Source organism: Hermetia illucens, chromosome 4, assembly GCF_905115235.1.
Source record: "Hermetia illucens chromosome 4, iHerIll2.2.curated.20191125, whole genome shotgun sequence".
NCBI classification, from domain to species: Eukaryota; Metazoa; Arthropoda; class Insecta; order Diptera; family Stratiomyidae; genus Hermetia; species Hermetia illucens.
The window spans coordinates 50,395,083-50,418,469 of NC_051852.1; the positions used below are offsets into that span (position 1 = coordinate 50,395,083).

The window sequence follows — 23,387 nt, forward strand, 5'->3', positions numbered from 1 at the left end:
GAATGTGGGAGGGCCACGGCATACCTGTAGGTTGCTTATAGCCAGGGTGGTGACCTCAATCATGCTCTATGCGACCCCAGTTTGGAGCGAGGCATTGCGGATGCGAGTTAATACTAGCAAACTGAATGCAGTCTACAGGAGGACAGCTCTGAGGGTATGCTCTGCCTTCAGGACTGTCTCAGATGACGCAGCATTCGTCATTTCTGGAATGATGCCGATTGACATCTTGGCAGATGAGATGGCGAATATATACCATGCGAAGCCAATCTCTCCCTTATAGCAGACGAAGAACGCTGGGAGGGAGAGATCCATAAATAGATGACAAGAGCGGTGGGAACACTCGGGGAAGGGTCGGTGGACTCACAGGCTCATTCCTGCCATCAAGGAGTGGTTGGAGAGACGACACGGTGAGATTAATTATAATCTCACCCAGTTTCTCACGCGACATGGAGGATATCTCCAATATATTCACAGGTTTAAATTGGAGGCATCACCCGACTGTCCAAATTGTGAGGGAGTCCCAGAGGACCCAGAGCATTTATTCTTCCACTGTTCGAGATTTGTGGAAGAAAGGAGGAATCTAGAGGAGAGGAGAATCTATAAGGAGAATCTAGGAATCTAGACTCTAGGAGAGGTGTTGTACCAGAAAATCTGGTGCCGAAAATGCTAGCACATCAAGAGAATTGGGATGCGGTCAACTCCATGGTCGCATCTATTCAAGATAAATTGCGAAAGGCAGAGGAAAGGAGAAAAGCGCGGTCACGTGCGCCGCGTATAGAAAAAATGGGATTAAGCTAGAGTGGGCTGACTCCGCCCCGTAATGTAATACCTTATCGTGGTCCCGCGGGGCAGGGAGGGAGTCGGGGGTGGTTTTAGGGGGTAAAAATCCCACACGCTGGTGTGTCCAGAACAGTGTCTTTTGAAAATTTCCACCTTCTCAGAAAAAAAAAAAAAGACAGACAGACAGACAGACATTGAACCGATTTTAATAAGGTTTTTTCAGTTAACTTCTCAAAAATTGGTAATATACCATTAGTAAGTTTATTTAAGCCGGTATCGGTTTGGGACATCTCTCGAGGCTTAGATTTCACATAAGTATTTTCCACAAAACCTTAAAAAGGGCTGGAGAGGAGTAGAAATTGCTAAGTTTGAACTGCTATAACCTTGGCGTTAATGGCCAGATTTCCATGAAATTTAGCACGTATATACAAAATATTGACCTCTATGCTTGGTAAATTTGGAAGTCCTAGGATGAATATCTAAAAGTTGGTAATATACTATTAGTAAGTTTAGTTGAGCAGATATCGGAATGGGACATATTTTGAGGCCTAGATTTCATCTAAGCGCACCACCGCGGTTTTTTTTTCGGATTTTTAGGTTGACTAGTTTCCGAAAATGGGTCCTGTCTCACTTTAAGTGCGTACATTTTGACTCCTCACTCGCGGAATTTGCAATTCGCGATAAATCTAATATCAGCTGCGAGAGTACTATTGGAGACCTTTCATTTGATACCTCAAACGAGTATATCCGGTGAAAAAAATGTTTGCATCCCCGCTTTGCATGTATGGGGAGCCCCCTTTAAACTTCACCTAAATTTATGCCACTCGCTGTATGCGTGGGATTGGATAGTTCTGTCCACCAAATTTCGTTCGGATGGGTTTAGCCGTCTGGGAGAAAAGTGCGTGTGACAGACAGACAGACAGTGAATCGATTTTAATAAGGTTTTGTTTTACACAAAACCTTAAAAAGGAACAATATTAAGAAGAAAATGGTCAGATGCTTTATAGTCCACAAAAGAGTGAGCACGAGACATAAATACAATGACAACCCTTTATTTCAGAGTATAATAGCTGAATGATCTGCTCTTTCAACTTGAGGTGAAGAAGGTACTCGGTTCATTTTCACAAAAAAAGAAAATGAGATTGAGGTGAAATATCGCAGAAGAATATGCCACTTGTGGGCGCTTAGTTACAATTAGCTTGCTATATTCGCAGTAGGATTAGTGTATTGTATAGTAGTTCGTAAATAATATGTACGATTCAATTATTCCGCAACATATGTCTCCAGATGGCCCACTCAGTGGTCTTACTTGAAAAAGAGATTTTCATCATCATCATTATTTCTTTTCACTGAGCACGTTCCCCAATATATAACCCACATGCACGCATAATTCACTACCAAAGGCTTCCTAAGATGAAAAATTCTGGCAGTACTTTTTATACAATATTTTCCGAGGGTTTTCCACTTTTAGCGTCAATTGAGGTAATTTGCCATGAATTGCTTTTATCTAACAATAGAAAAATATCCACCTCAGCTTTTCGCAGTGTTGAGTTTGTATCTACCCACTTGTAACGAAAACCATAAGAATGGCAAACTGGTAATCCAGGAAATTTTTCAGAATGTCCTTTTCATGTTTACACTACCTAGATCTTCTTAAATTGAGAGAAAACCCTTTTAGAATGTTCTATGCCGCCCAATCGATAAGAGCTTAAGGCAAATCCCTGTATTTATGTTCTACATAGATTGTTTGAAAGGAAATACATTTTTTGCGTTTGTTAGGAAATTTTAAAAATCCTAGATGAGCCCATAGACATATTTCGAAATTTATGATGCAACCGGAATTGTTCGATTCCAAAAGCAGAAAGATGATTATGCATCTGCAACCACGAGAGCGGCTTGCAACGAACTCCGTAACAAAGAATCAGAAACCCATCCAGAAATCAGGATCCATCCTATTATCTATATATAATATATAAAAGAAAGTCGTGTTAGTTACACTATTTATAACTCAAGAACGGCTGAAGCGATTTGGCTGAAAATTGGTGGAGAGGTAGCTTAGAACCAGGAGACGGACATAAGATAGTTTTTATTCCGTTCGACCGCGTTTCCATGAAGTCACTATAAAACGAATGCTGCTTGACACACCAAACTTTTCCTGCCAGAACCGAACATACGTACCGCAAAGTTTATCCTGTCGAAAAGCAGGAGGACTTACAGGAGTATTGTCGGCATTCTGACAGGTCATAATTCACTAGCTGTGCATGTGTTCAGAATGGGAATTACCCAAGATGATACGTGTCCCTCCTGTAATTAGGAAGCGGAATCCACGGAGCATTTCCTATGTGAATACGCCTATGGACGCATCAGGCATCAGATCTTTGATGCCGATGTTCTCCAATTGCGACGGGTAGCATCACATCCACTAACGGAAATCCTGCGATACGTTAACGAATCTGGAATATTCCGTTAGACGGGGGTGGCGAGTAGAATGGCTCTTTGAATCATCATTCACAATGCCGCGACCAAGACGATCGAATTTTGGAATGCTTCATCGAAGAATTTCCAACGACGGAAGCAAGGCGATACGGTTCCTGATTATCCGGATGTGCGTTCTACTGATGCTCTTGGTCGTATGTATACAGTTCATCCAAAGAATGATGAATGCTTCTGTTTGCGGTTGTTGCTGGTAAATGTGCGTGGCCCAACGTCATTTGAGTGACTACGGTTTGTTAATGGTAGAATATTCCCAATATATCGTGCTACAAGTGAAGAATTCAATTTACTAGAAAACGATGAAGGTTAGGAATGCCAGCGCCAAATCGCGAAATAAATGACGCATTTAATCGAAAATTAGACCGGGAATGTGAATATGATCACCAGGAATTAGATTTAGTAGTTCAAACGAATGTACCACTGTTGAATCCCCAACAAAAGGAAGTTTATGATACATTAATGATGGAAATGGTGGTTTATATTCCCTGGATGCCCCTGGTGGAACTGGTAAGACATTCCCCATGTCAGTAGTTTAAGCGACTGTTCGTGCGAGATCCAACATTGCACTTGCGGTTGCTTCCTCTGGACTAACAGCCACATTGTTAGAAGGATGCCGTACGATTCATTTAGCATTAAAATTGCCGTTAAATCTTCAAACTATTGAAGAACCAACATGTAATATTTAAACAAAACTCCGCAATGGCCAACGTTTTATCAGCATCGAAAATCATCATCTAGGACGAATGCACAATGACGCAAAAAGGTGCATTAGAAGCCACTTAACCGGACATTGGAAGATCTACGCCATGGCTCGAGATGTTTTGGAGGCGCAATGAGACGTACAAACGGCCTTCATCCAGATCGAGCAGGCGGCGATTGGCGCGAGATCTTGGGCTGCACACCAATGAAGGCAAGACAAAGTATATGGTGACAACGTTAGCACCAAAAACCAACCAACCAGCAACATCAAACCGTACTGGTCAAACGGGAAGAATAAAGATAGGAGACTACAACTTTGAGACCGTTGATAATTTCTCCTATCTGGGGTCGAAAATCACAACCGATAACAGGTACGATGATGAAATCCGCACACGGTTGTTGTCAGCCAACATAGTCTATTTCAGCTTACAAAAACTGTTCCGCTCGAAACGTCTCACCATAGGATCAAAGCTCTTACTGTACAAGACTATGATCTTCCCAGTCCTTATGTACTCCTCGGCAACTTGGAGGCTGGCCGATTCTGTAGCCTACACAACGATGAAATCTATGAGCGATACCATGACCGTCAAGTTGTGGATAAAATCCGGCTCAATAGGTTATGGTGGGCGGGTCACTTAATCCGTATGGATGAGGGTGATCCGGCCCGGAAAGTCCATAAGGGCAATATCTATGGTAGAAAAAGAAGACGAGGCAGACCCTGCCTGCGATCGAGCGATGGCGTAGGTCAGGACGCCAGACAGCTTTTAGGGATATGGAATTGGTACATCTCGGCGCAAAACCGGGATGTCTGGAGTTCTTCATTAAGACACGCCTAGACCGGATACCGGTTGTTGCGCCGTTGATGATGATGAATGATTTTACTGACTGGCGATTTCCGCCAAACACTGCCAGTAATTCTAAAGTCAACGGCTGCCGACGAAATAAACGCTTGCCTCAAATCATCGAATCTATGGCGCTATGTGAAGAAACTTCAACTGACAACAAACATGAGAGTTACATTGCCTAATGATACCTCTCCTGAAGATTTCTCTGAGCAATTACTGACTATCGGTAATGGTCGAGTACCTGTCGACGAATCAAGCGAATTGATTTCATTTCCTCAGAATTTCTGTAACTTTGTCTCATCGAAAGACGAACTTATCAACAAAGTATTCCCAAACATCATTACTAACTACAAAAATATTGAATGGTTGAGTGAGCGAGCAATTTTAGCGGCTACGAATAAAGATGTAGATGCCCTAAACTACATAATTCAGAATGAATCTGGAAAATCAATATTCATTTACATGTGGCATGTTCACGGGTCGGAAGACTATATGCGTTGTTTGTTCTTGCGCCTGATGAAAAACAAAAAATTTCGTGTATCACAGGGTGCTTAACTGAAGAGTGCAGTCTGTTTAAGAATCATTGAAATACTTGATTAACAAAAAAATTAACTTAATATCAAAAATCTGGTTATTTTTTGCCTCTAAGGCGGAACAAAGTTCGAAGGGCCAGCCAGTTAGTTATATAACACAAGGACAGTCAGTGTTTTTCAGAACCAGGGAAAATATAGAAAATATAGCTTAAAAGCTACATGAAAATTTGGTAAGATAAAGGGTGAAAGTAGCTAAAAAGAAGATTTTATTTAGCCCCAAGTGAACAACCTTTAGATAAATATTGATCATATGCATCACGAGATAACAACCATGGTAAATCGATTTGCTTGCCATCCAGCGCAACACAAACAATACAAAAACTAATCAATTTCGGCACGATAAAGGCCGAATTTCAGTATCGTCGGACAAAGGAATACAATCGCCAGTCTCTCTCTCTGAATAGAATATCGATTTCATCCTTGATTAAGACGTTAAAGTCTCCCAAGTAACAATATATGGGAAAAACTTTCTGGAATAAAATTGTTGGGATAAAACTTAAGGCGATAGATTTGTAATGGCTCAGCAATAATAACCCAAATTGATAAAGATAAAATTAATTCCTCCCTGAGCTTTGGGATAGAGGAATGAAGCCCTTCCTTTTTCGAACATATAAATAAATAAGGAAAAACAATTAGACTAATATTTGCTCAACATTTCCGCCATTCCATGCTTATTAATTCGTAAATAGCCAGTTGAGCTCATCCCTCCCTCATAAATTATATAACTTTTATCCGAGCTAGTTCTTTTCTTTGCACTGTAATTCCAAGATGTTCTCACCTTCAAGATGATAAAGTACATCCAATTTCTATGAAATCCCAATGAATATTTCATTCTAGACTTAAGTGATAATTTCATTATTTAGATGCGGAATATTCTGACCAGTCACAACATCCTGTAACAACCTCAAGCTTCCATTGACCAGTCTACCTACATAGTAAGCGACAGGTAGCTCCATATTGCTTTGTCTGGGCCCGATCCAATTATAAGCTGTGAACCATATCCTCCTCCCATCTGCCGTGCTCACACGATGATTCGGGACTATTACATCGTTCCGCCGTAGCGCCAATGTGTTAAGGACATTTGTCATTGATGGTGTTTTTCCAGCAAAGACCCATGACATTTCCATCAGATCTTTGCATACGAGCATGTGGATGCGTTAGATACAGATATAAACACACGAGCATGTGGATAGATACGCAGTAGTTGACGGTAGAAATACAGATTTTCACCTTTTGTGATGATTGCCTGGAAAATGGTTGGTGCAATTTGAATTGGAACCTATTTCAGCGTGGTGAACTACATAAAGGATGTCGTAAAAGGAAGCAAGTTGTTACCGATATTGAAGTGAATGGAGGCAACTGCGTTCAATATCTGCTAGTTTTGGTAACAATTGGAGCAATTTGGAATCCAATTCAGTGGAAAATTGTGACCGGAAACCAACTTTCTCTATGATTAGATAGACACGAGGATAGAGGAAGAAGCAATATTTGAGAAAATGGTAAATACCACATTCCTGAGCAAATTGGAATTTTGATTTTGATTGTTGCCTTATTTCTGAGAATGTATACATCCGTGGAAGCAGTGGTTCTTCTATTGCTACTTCAATAATTACTGCTATGAAATTAGTACAATAGCCAAAAGTGAAACCAGCAATATATGTAGGTACACTGTGACAAGATATTTGGCAAAACGGCAGTCAACCTGTTTGCTTGTCGTAACTATAGGCGGTGAAAACTTCTATGAAAATATTATAGAACAAGCACTAGATATACGTAAAAGGATCCAGCAATCCTACGCATCTAAAAATGTAGGGGCTCTAATATTGACGGGTCTTAAATATGCATTCAAGACTATATGCGCCCTTGTTTAAGCAAGCAATAGCAACATGACTTCTATGCTAAAAAAGCACCGGATAATATAAATGACAATTGCCTATTCAACGTGAGAAGTTAAGAAAATGGCAGTATTGCTGGTCATCGTCGGAAAGCAGTAGGTGTCAGCAGACTATGAAAACTTGGGCTGACATGTGAGAGCATTCTAGAACCTCCTCGTTGTAAAACGATTTCCGTTTCAAAATACTATATAGTGTGGTGTACACTGGTATGTGCGGCATACCGAATCCATCCAGAAAAGATCGAAGTAGAGGAGGCGCCAAAGCGTGAATGTCCGGAGGTAACCAATGCCCGGGTAGGTATCACCTCTGTGAATGCTCGAGGTCAAAAGCTCGCCGTGGTGGAAGTCCCTGAGCAATATGCGACGAAACTTCTTCTTAACAGCGGGAGAATCAAAATCGGATGGAAGGTCGGGGGCGGGCTTGTCTGGATCCGGTGTTTAGGGATAACGTTTTTTAGCGTTCACCTGACGCCGAATGAGACGATGCCGGACTTTCGGCGTCGGCTTGATGCTCTGGAGGACGCCGTTTCGAGCACGGAGGGACGAATCCTGGTTGGCGATGATTTTAATGCCAGGGCTCTTGAATGGGGCATGCCTCAGTCAGACTCCAGAAGGAAACGGATTCTGGAAATGGCGGCGAAAACCGAGTTCGTAGTTTTAAACACCGGATCCACGCCAACGTTTCTGCGCCCAGATTGTGAAGGAAGCATTCCTGACATCACTTTTGCGTTGGAATCTTTGTCATCATCGGTGGCCGGGTGGCGAGTCCTAGAAGACTTCTCGGCAAGTGATCATCAGTACATTGCGTTCGAAGTGTTTGACGCTACTTGCCGGCAAGCACCAACACGACGTTCCCCCTGTGCTTGGAATGTCGTGAGGGTGAACATCGGAAGGTTCGTCGAAGCTCTTGGAGCAGGTAGGGCCGCGCTGGGGGGCACTCCGGGGGGTGGTAGTGTCGCAGCTGACACCGTCGTAAATTCAGTGATGAATCTGATAACGACGGCGTGTGAGGCTTCCATGCCCCGGACAGGCCCCAGTCGCGACAAACCTTCCATGTACTGGTGGACGGCAGAAATTGCCGACCTACGGAAGGAATGTCATAACCTCCCCCGTTTGGCACAACGTTTGTACGCCAACGAGGAGGCATGTGCCATAAAGGCACAATATAGATCAGCAAAAAGGAGACTCCGCAGCGCTATAAATAAAAGCAAAGCTCGCGGCTGGCAGAATCTTGCTAATGAGGTGAATGAGGACCCGTGGGGACTTGGCTATAAGCTTGTCACTCGGAAAATCGGGGCTCTGCGGAAGCCCTGCATACTGAGCACCGACCAGATGGACCGCATTGTGCGGGCATTGTTCCCCAGACACCCTGTACGAGTCGATGTAAATAGCGCGGAAAGCGACGTGGATTGCCTCCTTTTCACAATGAGAGAGCTCGAAGAAGCGGTTCTCACTATGAAAAACAGGAAGGTGCCAAGTCCTGATGGCATCCCGGCGGAAGTTTATAAACTGGTGTTCCGCCAACGGCCAGAATTGCTGCTTGAAGTGTTCAACGCGTGCTCGCGTGGATCAGTAAGGGTAAAGGGCAACCGGAGCTCCCGTCTGCATACCGACCGCTGTGTATGCTTGACACGGCCGGAAAAGTGCTTGAGAAGCTCATCAGGGGTAGACTCGCTGAAGCGACCCGTGCTGCCGAGGACTTATCCGCAAGGCAGTTCGGATTTAGAACAGGAAAATCTACAATGGATGCTGTTATGGAGGTCGTAGGTGCGTTTAATCGAGCCGGGGCATACAGCCGCCGATCTCGACGGATAGTGCTCCTCATAACGCCTGATCTCAGAAATGCCTTCAATTCCGTAAGATGGACAGATATGCTAGACACACTAGAGAACTCCTTTCACGTGCCAAGCTATCTCTTGCGGATATTGAGGGATTATCTGAAAGACCGCTCCCTGCTCTATGAGACGCTAGAGGGCCAAAGGAAGATGGAAATCACATCGGGAGTAGCACAGGGATCCATCCTAGGGCTGGACCTCTAGAACGCTTCCTACGATAGTCTGCTGAGACTCGATGTGCCCGAAGAGTTGCGCCTGGTCGGTTATACAGACGACGTTGCGGCACTTGTTGCCGGACGCACTGTTGAACAGGCGCAAAGCAGACTTGGCATATTGATGCGACGGGTAACCGGATGAATGACTGCTCACGGTTTCAACCTTGCGCTGGAAAAAACGAAGTAGTCATCCTGACCAGAAGGAGAATCCCGACCTTGCGTCCCATATCGATCGGCGAGTTGACTATAGAGTCAAAACCAGCGATTAAATATCTTGGTTTAATGCTCGACTCGAAGATGAGCTTCTTCGAGCAAATCAAAGCAGCTGCGGACAGGGCTGCAGCAGGAGTCGCCTTGAGTCGGCTAATGGCGAATGTCGGGGGCCCTATATCAACTAAGAGATATCTCCTCATGGGAGCAACGCAGTCGGTTCTTCTCTATGGTGCGGAGGTATGGGCGGATGCCCTTGACAAGGACGTGCATCGTAAATGCCTCGCTCAAATGCAGAGGCGGGGAGCTTTGCGAGTGGCGTCTGCTTATCGCACCGTCTCCGAACCGGCTGTGATGGTGATTGCGGGAGTGATCTCCGTTGCCAAGGAGCGCAAAGCTATCTATCGCCGTAAGGGCGAAAACTTAAGAGAAGTGGTTGCCCGAGAAAAACGTCAACGCACCCTTAGCGAGTGGCAACTTTCTTGGCAAAATGAGCCAAGGGGCAAGTGGACTGCGCGGCTCATCGACAAATTAGACCCATGGTTGAACAGAACGCACGGTGAGATTGATTACTTCCTTACCCAACTTCTAAGTGGGCGTGGAGTTTTTCAGTCTTACCTGCACAGGATTGGGAAGGCGCGATCTCCTGATTGTGTGTTCTGCAATGGAGTGGCGGATGACGCTGAACACACCTTTTTCTCTTGCGAGAGGTGGGACGGCCTCCGCCAGCAGCTTTATGCAGACGCAGGGGAGCTCTCTCCAGACAACATTGTCAGAGAGATGCTGAAGAGCGCTGGCAGCTGGAATCGTATTGCGCATTATGTTCGGGCTCTTCTTACTACGAAGAAGATTGAACTCGACCGGCGGAGGAATCGGACGGTAAGCGGTTCTCTGAACTAACAACAACTCCCCTCTCCTCCCGTTGGTGAAAGGAATTCCCTGACTTGAAGGCTCCCAAAGTCGGGAGAGCGGGAGGGTTAGCCCGAAGTAATGTGTCAAACGGTTCCAGGCTAGTTCTCTGATGACAGGGAAGTGTTTAGTTGGTAGTTCGCCAGCGTTGTTGCGGGAGTCCAAAACTCGTAAACGCATTCACCTACCCTACTCCCAAAAAAAAAAAAAAAATACCGAATCCATAGGACAGAAGATCGTTCATTTGGGGCAATCCACAATTGACAGATTAATGGCATTAACACAGACATTTTTATGAAATCAAATAGTCTGCATTATTAACGGAAACCAATAAAGGAAATCTAGAGAATCAAATCTGCGACGTCAACGTAGTCATATGTACTATACATACAGAAGTGAAATGCGCCGACGATCGAAGCCAGATCCAGAACTTCGGCATTTTGGACATAACGGCCTCTGCGCAGTGCAGAAAATTCAGCATTCACACAGAGAGCCTTCGTTTATATGTCTACCGTTTCGTTTTAGTCCTGCTACTGTCTTCTTTTCTGGTTGGAAGTTCTACCACTCTGTTTCGTGTGAAAGAGTGTATTCTAGATGATTAGCAAGATAACTTGTGGCTGAGAGACAGTTTCTCTCCAATTGGTCCGGCTCGCCATCAGGTAAATTCCAAACATAAATTATTTCAGCTTCAACTCGGTTTGGCCAGAAATACTAGGCTGTTTTTTCCTTTGATATAATTCGCACCCATGACGGAAGCTAACCGCTTCGACCACTGCTACCAATGAGGTGTGAACCGCGACTCTCTGTACGCCAGCCTAGTGCTTTAATCACTGAGCTATCCGTACACGAATAAGAATGAGTTACTGTGGATGGATTGATACAAAATTGGCCAACTACATCCGCATTTACCCAACAAGCTACAGTTGACTCATTTCTTTTTGAGGATGAAGAAGGAAATATAACAATAATTCTATTAAACTGGAAGCTGAAGAAGAGACACTATTTAAAGACAAACAAAATACCTTTAAACGGACATAAAATAAAATTAGATTTTATGGTACATTTTCAGGTAGAGGAAAAAAAATTCTACAAAGCAAAATTAGAGATGTATCTACCTGCTCAAAAGAGAAAAAAAAGTTCTGTCTTATAAATTGATATCGCATTTTATCTCGGCTGATTTGTTCTAAAATTTGGGGACCCCCTCTTTCCCTTCCTTCACTTAGCGAGGCTCTAGTAAAGTGGGATATCAAATGTTGCGGATGGAAAGATTGGTTGGAACATGGCCATCAGTTGCATTATCTTTTCGTTGATTTTAAGGCCGCCTATGATAGCATAGCCAGGGTAAAACTGTACACAGCCATGAGAGAATACGGTATCCCGGCGAAATTGATAAGAATGACTAGCCTGACACTTAAGGGGGGCTTTCCAGTAACTGTTTAAAGCATGGTAATATACCATGATTAACTTTATTTGAGCAGATATCGGAACGGGATGTATTTTGAAGCAGAAAGTGGAAAAAGGGGATAATCATTAAGATTCCAAAGAAAGGCATCCGTTTTGAATGTGGTCATTGAAGATGCATTTGTGTGGTGTCTATCGTAACAAAATGATGCTCAAATAATCCTGGGCCGCATTGAAGCTTGAGCGATAGAAAACAGGTTGATTTTCGCTTCCTATTCTCCTCTTCCTCCAACACTCTACGGATCATTTTGGAATAATGCGCGGAGTATAAAATCTGAAAACGCAGTTATCTCAACACCCAAAATCAAGTTGGGACCATTCTGTGTTACTATATAGGAGTTGCACCTGGAATTCGAACTCCACTGTCACTCAAAAGCTTCAAGCTTTCGTCAAGACCTGTCTGCGCGGTATATTCGGGGTGAATTGGCCTGACACTATCTCAAATGAAGAACTTGGTCTGAAAGCGGAAGTAGCAGTGGGAAGGTCACACATTACGGAGAGGCGACAATTGCATTGCAGGCTACGGCATGCTGGGGAATCCACTCTTTAAAGACGGCTGAGGAGTTGGTCGTCCCAAGGAAATTTAGCGAAGGATTGCGGGCGGCTGAAGCGCATTTCAAATAACCACGAACAATGGCGCGTAAGTGTATTTGGCGTGCTATACTCGACCAATGGGTAAATAAGAACCATATATCGGACGGTGATAACCGATTTTCGAATTCTAGGTGTGTTGTTACGGTATTTCTAGCAATTAAATTCATGAAAATGATTGGAAGGTTTCTTCCTTCCCGCTAGAATTTTTTATTTTAGCATGCTATATTCAATATTTCGAGAAGTCTTCCCTTCTTCAGTGCTACACGTCAGTTCAACTCTTTTTTTTGTAACAGGCGAATTATTTGGCTCCAAGCAAACTCGACAAACAATTGCAACGAAATTCTACCTTGGCAATGGTGTGAAATTTGCAGCCTGAACGGCAGTTATCTAATTTCCTTTTTCTTGGCCAATATGCAATTAACTTGACTAGGTAGAGTAATTATCAGAAAACTGGTTGTTCCATTTGATTCAGACGATTCTATCTACTTGGAATGGGATTTTATAACCATAGAAGATAAACACCACCAACTGACAGCTTTTTGCTTTGTAGTTCTCTCGAATAAAGTATTGAATAGTATTCGTGACTCAAATAGATTTTCGCCTCGAAATTCGCAATCCTTTTCTACTATGTATAGCTTTATAGCAACCGTTTTCTACTCTTCTTTGATAATCTATGGGATCTAGAGAAGAGAGATTCCGTACGGAACACTTCCATTCTTATAAATAGAAACCTAGATACAGCCAATCAATTCTAATCGTACCATCCATGGTTGGGGATTATTGATTTGCTGTCTAAGAGGTCTCAGGACCGCTCTTGTTCTAAATTTTATTTTTTAACTTCGTTGAGTTCTAGGGAAAAAAGGTTGAACTAATTTTTGCTTGACCTTTGCGTAAGCGTTGAGAGGCAATCAATTTTAATCTTGAGTTAATATTTTATAAATAAGTCTTTCCAGATAAATCGTCTTGTCTACCACGTAAATTTTGGCTGGGATTAAGGTCAATTTATTCAAACAGTCTGAATTCTGTTAAATAGAGTCAGTCGACCCAATTAGTGAACGTGAAATTTCAATATTTCAGAATAGCACTCCTGGCGAATTGGAGACACTTTCGAATCCCACCCGTTATCTTCAACAACAAACGATATCTTCTTCGCGGTTTTGGCTATTAGTCTGTTTTTCACTCCCTTTTTGGTCCTTGTGAAAATTTCCTCCACCTCCCTCGTTACAAAAGCCAAATCATTTGTTGAAAATATCAGGTTATGCCAGGAGGGATAACAATTTGAATTTCTATTCAAAGACTCACATTTTGTATTGACGGATAATTTTAGCCCTAGTTTCAACTGGGCTCTGCCTTTGACCTTCATATCTGAGGATCTCTTCAGTCTATATTTCCACCGTCTAATTTAATATTCTTCCCATCCAAATCGCAGTTTGATTTAAGATTAGACACATCCTACCAGATATAGCTTTGATAAATTCAATTATACTCGTCTTTCATCAACTTTGGTAGAAATGCCAAAATGAAATCAAGTTCTATATTCAGGAAGTACTTTACTCAGGACTGTGACCTGTTGATTTTTCTGACAGGATTCCGGGGCAATGAACGGCGAATGAAACATAATAAGAAAATATTGTGACGAGAAACGGATTTGAATATGCAAATTCAAATTAAATCAAAATGAATGAATAAATTCCAAATGTCCTTTCTTGTTTATGGAGTCGATTCTGTTGCAGGAGGGGATGAAGAAGAAGTGATAGAAAATTTTTGAATGTTAACGACTCTGAATTAACAAAAATGATATTTGAGTAAACAAACCATTATGTTAGAAGACATTTTAAGCCACAAAGGACAGCTTCTTTGGAATAATCAACTTCAATAATCTCTTTATTTATGACGTGTTTTCATAAACGCTTTCTCGAGATACTTTGTTGTTGGCAAAGTTAATGATTATAAATATCACTGTTCATGCCTTAGGACGGAATTTAGTTTGAAAAGTTCCCTTTCGAGGTAGATAATAATAGGCAACTGCAACAATATAGAAGCTCACTTATATTATGTATACTTCGCATATTTCAGCGACAGCAGGATGTTGTGTCCATGGCTTCGCGACATATGCAACATTTCTTTCGCTTTGTCCAGGGACAATCTGACGGAAGGATGCATTTAGTGATATGCAATATTTCTTCGTTTTCTCATACTTTAACACCTTATATCTTTCCCAATATACTCGTTTCAATTTCCTAATTTAACAGTTAACATTTAAAATGATTAATTTGATTTATTTAAAATAAAAACTAATCATTGGTTGCTTTCCCCTAAATCCTAAAATTCCCTAATTTGCCAGCTTACATAAGATTGCTCGTGCTGCCTATTGCGAGTGTAGCGGCTGATTCTGGTTGGAACGTTGTTGTTTTCGCAACGCGATTTTCTAACATAGTGAAAGAATTTCAAGGTCAGCAAAAAAGAAATTCGCCTGATCTGAACCATTTGATAAATGGAACTGATCGATCAGCTCAATTCGTGAAGAGGTCGGTGCTTATCTTTGGAAAGGTGAGGAGTATTGCTTTTTTGAGTGAGAAGTTGTCTGGCCGACACCAATTTGTTTAATTCTTCTTTAATTATAATTAATTTATTGTAGTAATTGTTTAATTTTTTCGGTCGAATATTTAAGTAATTTTATTCGAGTCGTTTGTTAAGTTAGAGGTCTGAACTGTTGTCGTGGGAAAACTCACTGGGATTAAAAAAGGCGAAAGTGACAGTGAATTGATAGTGAGAACTCGGTCAAGTCAAGTATCGAATAATAAAGAACATAAAGTGACTAGATAAGGTTTTCACTTGAGTTGGGGAGTTAATTGGGCATTCGTCCGGTGATGAACTTGAGCATGGCGGTCATGAGTAACTTTTTTTTCGATCTGATGGATTTTAAGAGAGAACCTCAACCTTATGTTGGTATGTTTCGAATTGGACAGTTTTTTCAAGCATAACTATTGCTGTTTCTTAAGTGATGGACAGCAGAATCTTCAATAGGCACTGCTTTCTGAATTATTAGTCGGGGATATGGGACTGGTTAGCGCGAAAAAACTTTCCGTCCTTTATTTTCCCCATAGATAGCTATGTTAAAAGCTGTATCTGCACGGTAGATATTTGCACCCTAATTGGAAAGACCCAGGAACTCGCAGGAGTCCTTCGGAAAAGGCGTATTGACATCTGCGCTCTGTAAGAAACCCGATGGTGTGGTGCCAAACCTTGCGACGTAGAACGCGAACGCAGTAAAAATGGCTGTAAACTTCTCTATTTTGGTACCACACACCCAACACGCTGTTGGTATTGCCATCTCAGAGGGTTTTCGTGATGCCACTAAAGAAATCGAACGATTTAATCAGCTGATACTCACTTTTTCACCGCGTACGCATCCCAGACAGGTTGACCTAATTCCACGAAAAACACCTTCTGGCAACTTCGCGATGCAAATACCTGCAATTTGCCTGCTGATGACTACACATGTCACCATTGCCGGCGACCTTAATGATCATGTGGATGAAAAGGCAGACAAAACAGCTGTCAGGGGGGAAAGGGGTTTGGAGCGCATAATGGGGTGACGAGCGTATAATTGATTTTGCGGCCACCAATTACCTTGTACTTATGAATACATGATTGATTAAACGATTGTCTGATTTTCCTACATTTTATAGCGGGAATAATGAATGCAAATCGACTATATTCTCATAAGACGCCAACATTTTACTACCTTGTCCCTGATTGCAAAGTCGTTCCCTTTGAGACCATCGCACCTCGACATTGGCCTTTGATTGCCGTACTGGCCCGCTGCGAAGAAATGATCTCACTTATGCGGTTACTAATCATTACCAATATGGAAGACTCGTGGAACCAAATTAAAGACACGATCCACAAAGTTGTCCCTGCAACCCTCGGAGTCACCAAGCCAAGTAAACGGTACAGCAACCGGAATGACGATGTTGAAATGGAGGCCCGTCAAAAGAGACGCCTCTGTCACAAGTTTCTCGAAGATAAAACGCTGGCTAATGGGTAAATTTACAAGAATGCCAACCGGGAAGCAAAGAAAGCGATCGAAATTTTTACTGAACAATTTACCCATTCTCCACTTCTACAATCATTACCGAAATTTAGAGCATTTCCACCTGTCAGTGCAACTTAAGTCGAGGAAGCAACAAAACGAATGAAATCGGGCAAAGCAATAGAACCTGACGACGTCGTATCTGAGCTCTGCACAGCGAAAAGCTCAGAACTAACCCTGTGCCTCGGTGAATTTTTTAAATTAGTCCAACAATTAAATGTTCGCCTCATGCAACATGGTCTCAGATGGAATCTGAATAAAACTGAATTTTTGAAAATCGATCCCCATGTCGATCACTGTCAGCGGCAGTGACCTGCCCAGAACTTAACGTTTTAAATACCTCGGGTCAATGCTCTCAGCCAATGGAGAACTGCGTTATGAAATTAATAATAATAATCGTTAGCGCAACAATCCATATTGGATCAGGGCTTTGAAGTGTGTTAGAGCACTTCATTCAAGATCGTAACGGTACACTGCAATGTGGTCAGCATTGCGCTCGCCCGAGATTATTACCCTGATTTGACTCAGGTACTCACAGCTGAGTCGACTGGTATCCGTTGTCAAATCACGATACAAATTCCACTGCTACCAGCGCGATTTGAACCGCAACCTTCCGTACGACAGCCTTGTGCTCTAACCACTCAGCTACCCGGACACTATGAAATTACTTCACGTATTAGTGCAACCTGGATGAAGTGGCGTTCCATAACTGGTGTTCTTTGTGGTCGACGTATCCATCATCCGTCCTGTCGCTCTCTATGGTTCTGAGTGTGGGCCGACTATAAAAGACAATGAACGGCGTCTTGTGATAATGGAGACGAAGATGTTGCGTTGGACTAGTGCCGTGACACGTTATGATATCATCCGAAATTAGGGTATCCGCGATCGATATGGAATTGCACCGATTAAGTAAAATTGCAAAAGAGGCATCTTCGGTGGAATGGTCATGTAATTCGCTTTAACCAGAATTCACTGGTCAAGTTGATGGTAAATGACCAAAAGGCCAGCCGAAACAACGGTGGCTTGATATGTTGGATAGGGATCTGAAATCCTCGGGTTTGCATCCAGATCAGGCATTCTATAGAACTAAAGGGCGTAACCGATCACGACGAGCTAACCCCGCTTGTAAACGGGACGTAGGCTGAAGAGGAACAAGAATTTAAAAGCTGTCTGAATGTATGCATCTGAGTGCTTGGAATTCGTCAACGTCTTCAATATTCACTTCCAGGCGCAACTGGAGATGAGTTGGTAATAGTGAAACTCCAGGCTTCCACAGAATCCCTAGTAGAGTGAGGACACTTTGGACGCAGTTGCCGGTGGGTAACAAACTTTATTTGTCTTAACTCCAAACCCAGAAGTCATACATATACATCCTTTTAGCTGGCCCATTTTTCCTAATAACTGTTGATAGGTTATATATGAATTGGCAGCTGTTACATTTTAGCAGAAGATAATGCAGACATCGACAACAGGAATTATACCAAAGGATTCACAACAGCTAGGACGATATAACAGAAAATATTTAAAAGCAACGTCAGTATATTCCGGTCAATGGTCTTCGTAACAAAAGTAAACGATTCCGGCAAAAATCACATGGGGAGAAATACAAAATTACAATAGTCTTTCACCTGGCCCGCTTCTGAGAAGGTAGCGAAGCCCCAAGCGATTATCCCAATGAAAAAGGTGCCATGAAATAGTGGAGTTGCTAATGAGAGGGAGAACAGTACTGTTTTAGCTAGCGAAACGCAAAGACAACTCCGACCTCTAGGTCGAGAAAAACTGGCGATACTTGAGCAATATAATATAAGCTTGGGGTGCAAAAGAGGACAGAATTTATTTTAGGGACAAGTGCGAAGCATCTAGAAAAAGTGAGAAAGAATGAACAAATTTCGTCGTCCAACGAAATATCCGCGAAGACGCTAAAAATATAATATTAGAAATGGAAAAAGTCTTAAATTTTATCACAAACTTGTAAAGGTCTTGGAACACCAGCGAAGCGAATTTAAAAAAAAAACAAGATGAACTCCTCGAAGTGGTAATCAGATGGACAAAACAGCGTTGAAAAAAGCCGAAAATGCAACCACAACAGTGGAAGTTTGACATCTGCAACAATTCTAAATTAACAACTCTAAATTAGCACAACTTAATTGATTTTCAATTTTCCGCATCACTTCCCTCCCTCATAAGACTCTGCAACTTTTTAGTCAGCCGTCATATGTTGAACGAATAATCTCCAGTAAGCTAGCACCAGTGGTTCCTTCAGCAGACATTTAAACCTGAGATTATCCCTTTGGCAAAAAAAAAGTCCCTTAATGCCTTTATGTTTGCAGCTTACATCTCCATCCGCCATACTTGTACATAGTGACAAATTCGATTTGTTTACGAGAACAATAAACCCAACAATCAATTATTAAAAAGCAGGTACTCAAATGGCTCATTACTCCATTTGACAGTTGCTACAACATATGCCTGTCCTGAAAAATTGCTCCAATTTTTTAGTTAAATAGCTCAAAGGACTTTTGCACTCATCCAATATCTTACTGTGCTCTTATACCGAGTCTTGCTGGGGAATTTAATTTGAAAAGCTGCAACTTGACAGAAGTTGACTCATTCTTATGCGAAGTAAGATGTGAACCCTTACGGAGAAGAACATGACAAGGCTTATTCGGATAGATAAAAGTCTCATCTGCTCGGATAGATTACCATAAATTAGGTTAAAGTACTCATGTTTCCCGGGATATTGAAAAACTTCTAATACTTTTCCCTGGGGGAGCTCCTCTTGTGCATACGGAAATATTATTCCCTTCCTGAATGTCAATTAAGTCACTTTACATTCCACCAAAAGTTTAACTTTGAATTATGAGCATCGCTACCTTTGTAATTAATTCCTGCTTTCTCCACGCACTTGAAGCTTAAGAATTGTAATTAATTTATTTTGTAATCTTCAGGACCATAAATGACAGAAAATTCCCGCATGCAATATTTCCTGAGAAGTTTTGAATAATTATAATTTCTCCAGGAAAGTGAACTCAAGCATTTCAATCCTGGTCTTATCTTATCAAACCGATTTTTTTCTCATTTCTCCTCAATATATCTTCCACCTCAGCTTCGAATACACAAGGGCCTTCCGGGAAAGGTAAAGGAAAACACATTTCCCCAAGGCTATCAATCAATTCATCCGTGTTATTACCTTTCACCTTCGTGTCACACTTCATTTTCGATGAGCCCCGCTTCCTATTCGCTGTTTATAGCAAGAAGAAAGTTGTCTTCGACCATTCCCACCACAAACCAGGCACGACCACATAATAAATGAATCAATAAAAACTTAGGAAAAGTTGAAGCCAAAAAGTAAATTCACTCCGACGTAACCAACTTCCAGTGGCAAACTTTATCTTGGAGAGTATGTTCGACGATTTTCACTCTTTTGATTTTCACTTTTCTTTTGATCCGTAAAGTTTTTCTTTCTCTCCGGGAAAATTCGCCTTCCATCGTTTCAGTTGGGTATAAAGTTTCACAGAACTAAGCAGTGGGAGCAAGATCGTGACTGACACAGGACCAGCAAATGTTGGTAACCACGGAAATTTTCCCTGTTGCAGGTAGAAAAGGAAGAATAAAAATTTCTTTTGAATGAGGACGTGCAATACGCGGATATCGAACAAATTTTCGCCGCCTCATGCTGGTCCACACGCACGAAAGTTAAAAAGGATATTAAAGTTGAAGGAAGGTATATGTTAGGCTGTGAGGTGAGCGCTGACTGTTCCACTGGTTTCAATGTAAGGAAGAGAAGGAAATATTTGTTTGAAAGCCATTTAAGACAATGTGAAAATAGCGTACCAGTTTTGCATTGCATGCAAGCGAATAATTCTCTAAACAAATCGGGAAACCGGAAGCTGGGCGTTTCAGATATGAAAGATTTTGTTTGGTTCTTCTGTGAGTATCTTTGAGTGTAGAACTATCTCATTTGTACGAAGCCCGTTATGTATATAAATTTAGCATGTCTGACTACCCACTTTATTGTGATATTGATATCTAGTTGCAGTAAATTTAAACGGTAAACTTTGAGCTATTTTAACTTCGTTACTAATAGTACGATTCAAAACACACTTGGGGATAATATCCTTCATATTATATTTTATACATTACTACCAACTTTTATAACTTTGAGATAAACTTAAGGGGAATTTTACTAAATTTCCTCAAAAATATGGTAATATACTATTATTAACTTAATTTGAACAGATATCGATATGGAGAGTATTTTGAGGCCTGGACACCATATAGAGGCAGTTTCAGATTTTTCGATGGGGTATTTTCTGAGAATAGGTCCGTTAAAGAAATCATCACTTTCCACCCCTCCCACTCGCCGTCTTTCTAACAAATTACAAAACTAAGACAGGCTTCGAAACGTCCTAATTGAGAGCTTTCATTTGATATCCAACATGACTATATTCGGTGAAAAAAAAATTTACACCCCCTTGTACATGTATGGGGACCCCCTTAAATTTCAACGTAGAAGGGTACCACTTACTACATGTCTGGGCGTTCACAGTTCCCACCTTCTCATCAAATTTCGTGTCAATCGGTGCAAACAAAACCTTTGAAAAGTACAGAGATCTAAGGTTTCATTATATGTACGTACAATGGAAGCGATGTAACTAAGTTTTGTGTAAACATAAAACCTTATTAAAATCGGTTTACTATCTGTCTGCCTGTCTGTCTGTCTGTCCGTCATACGCATTTTTCTCGGAGACGGTTATAATGATTGACACCAAATTTGGTACAAAGGTGGGAACTGTGAACGCTCACGCATATAGTGAATTACATCCTGTTTTAGTTGTCTTTTCTTTTCTTGCTTTCCGTTAATGTGGAAAATTTCGTTGAAATGAAGTTTTACCTGTGATTAGAATTGAAAATTGCGAAGCAGCTGTTTTAGGAGCACAATTATACTTTTCGTTAATTAGTTCAATTCACTTTCGACATTTTTTTCACAATTTAAATTCAGACAAACTTTTAACCGTATTTAGTTAATTATTAATTTTAGTTGCACTTAATTTTATAAAACTGCTATACATTAAAAGAATACTTCGATTCGAATATCGATGATTATTGTTTGATTGGAAAACGTGCTGTGTGAACTGCCCGGTGGTCTAGACAGGAGAGACCGGCTTATCTCCATGCGGTCTTTTCCTGTCCCAACCAACGGCACTTTCTCACCGCTAGTCCTCCACTCCCGTGGCGAGTTCTAAAAAGTGGAGAGTTCGGCGCGCCATCTATTTGCTCGCATTCGCAACATTGCGGGGGGGGGGGTGCTCCCATACATGCAAAAGGGGGGTGTTAAATTTTTTTTCATCAAATATAGTCATGTGGGGTATCAAATTAAAGCTTAAGCTTCCGGTTTCCCGACTTGTTTGTTTTTCTCTTCACTTTATATTTAAAACTCTGCTATTCCCTGTCTAAATCCAATATTATAATGTGAATTCACTTTTTTTAACATTTACTATATTAAAGCTTGATTCAATAAGCTACCATTCGCACACGGAATCATTTCTTCCGTTTGCTGTTGCTAAGTTGTGTTGGCATTATGGTCAAATGAATGTACGGTTCAGATATCATGTATACATTCAATGATTGTTATGATGGTTTAGCTATAATACCTACGGTGATATGCATTTGAAAGGGACGGAAGGAAGAAGTTTCTAGTGTAGATGAAGTGACCACATACAATATTTGCGCTAGTACCTAATGACTGCATCTAGTAAACGCAGACAGTCACATACTTGCAAGTATATATTTAAAAGCTTCCATTAAGTAAATACCTCAGAAGCCTAATATTAGGTTGTTGCATATGAAATGGCCGATTTGGCAATCAAGTGAAGTTAGTTGGCGCTGTTGGTGTCGGATAATGAAGTATAAATAATAAAAATAATCGCTGGCGCAACAATCCTAAATTGGATCAGGGCCTTGAAGTGTGTTAGAGCACTTCATTCAAGACTGTAACGGTACACTACATTATACTGTAGGAGGCAATGTGCTCAGCATTGCGCTAGCCCGAAATTATTACCCTGATTTGATTCAGGTACTCATTCAAAGCTGAGACGACTGGTATCCGAAATCCAGTCACAATAACAAATCCCTCTGCCGCCAGTGAGATTTGAACCGCGACCTTCCGCTACGACAACTCAGTGCTCTAACCACTTGAACCATCCGGACATAAGTATAAATACTTCTACATTTAATCAATTTCTGTATGAGTTCAAACTCGGTCATAAAGCAGCGGTGGCGACCAAGAACATTAACAGCACATTTCTAGCTGATACGGTAAGTGAACGAACCACAATTTCGGTCAGGCGACGTAAACCTTCAAAGTAATCCAGAACCATCGATTGACAACGACGAGCTGCGTTTGGTAGTCAAATCCGACACACGTTAGTCTGTGAGAGCCATTGTAGAAAAACAGGGCGTACACTATTCAACAGTTTCCTAGCACTTGCAACAACTAGGAAAGGTGAAAAAGCTCGACAAATGGGTTCCGCATGACCTTACGGAGCAAAACATGGCACTTCGAATGAAAATTTGCAGTTCTTTACTCACCCTGGACAGAAGCGATTTTTGCACAGAATAGTGATATGTGATGAAAGTCCTGGGGGTTTAACGTGAGTACCTGCCATGTAGGCCTAATCCCACGGACCTCTTCGGACACGGATTGATTTTGGGACCACAATCGGGGCCCCGCCATGACTAGCGGTATTAGTTTATACTGAGT

The 23,387-nt window shown here is 41.6% G+C and overlaps 2 protein-coding genes across 4 annotated transcripts in view; one reads left to right on the forward strand and one right to left on the reverse strand.

Annotated features, from left to right (window-relative positions):
* The window catches only part of LOC119655179 (FMRFamide receptor), a 331,995-nt gene that overhangs the window by 60,043 nt on the left and 248,565 nt on the right, over positions 1–23,387 (reverse strand). The gene's annotated exons all lie outside the window — the stretch shown is intronic.
* Positions 4,845–5,372, forward strand: LOC119653929. Its single transcript, XM_038059089.1, has one exon. It carries the CDS (start codon positions 4,845–4,847, stop codon positions 5,370–5,372), a length of 528 nt encoding a protein of 175 aa, XP_037915017.1.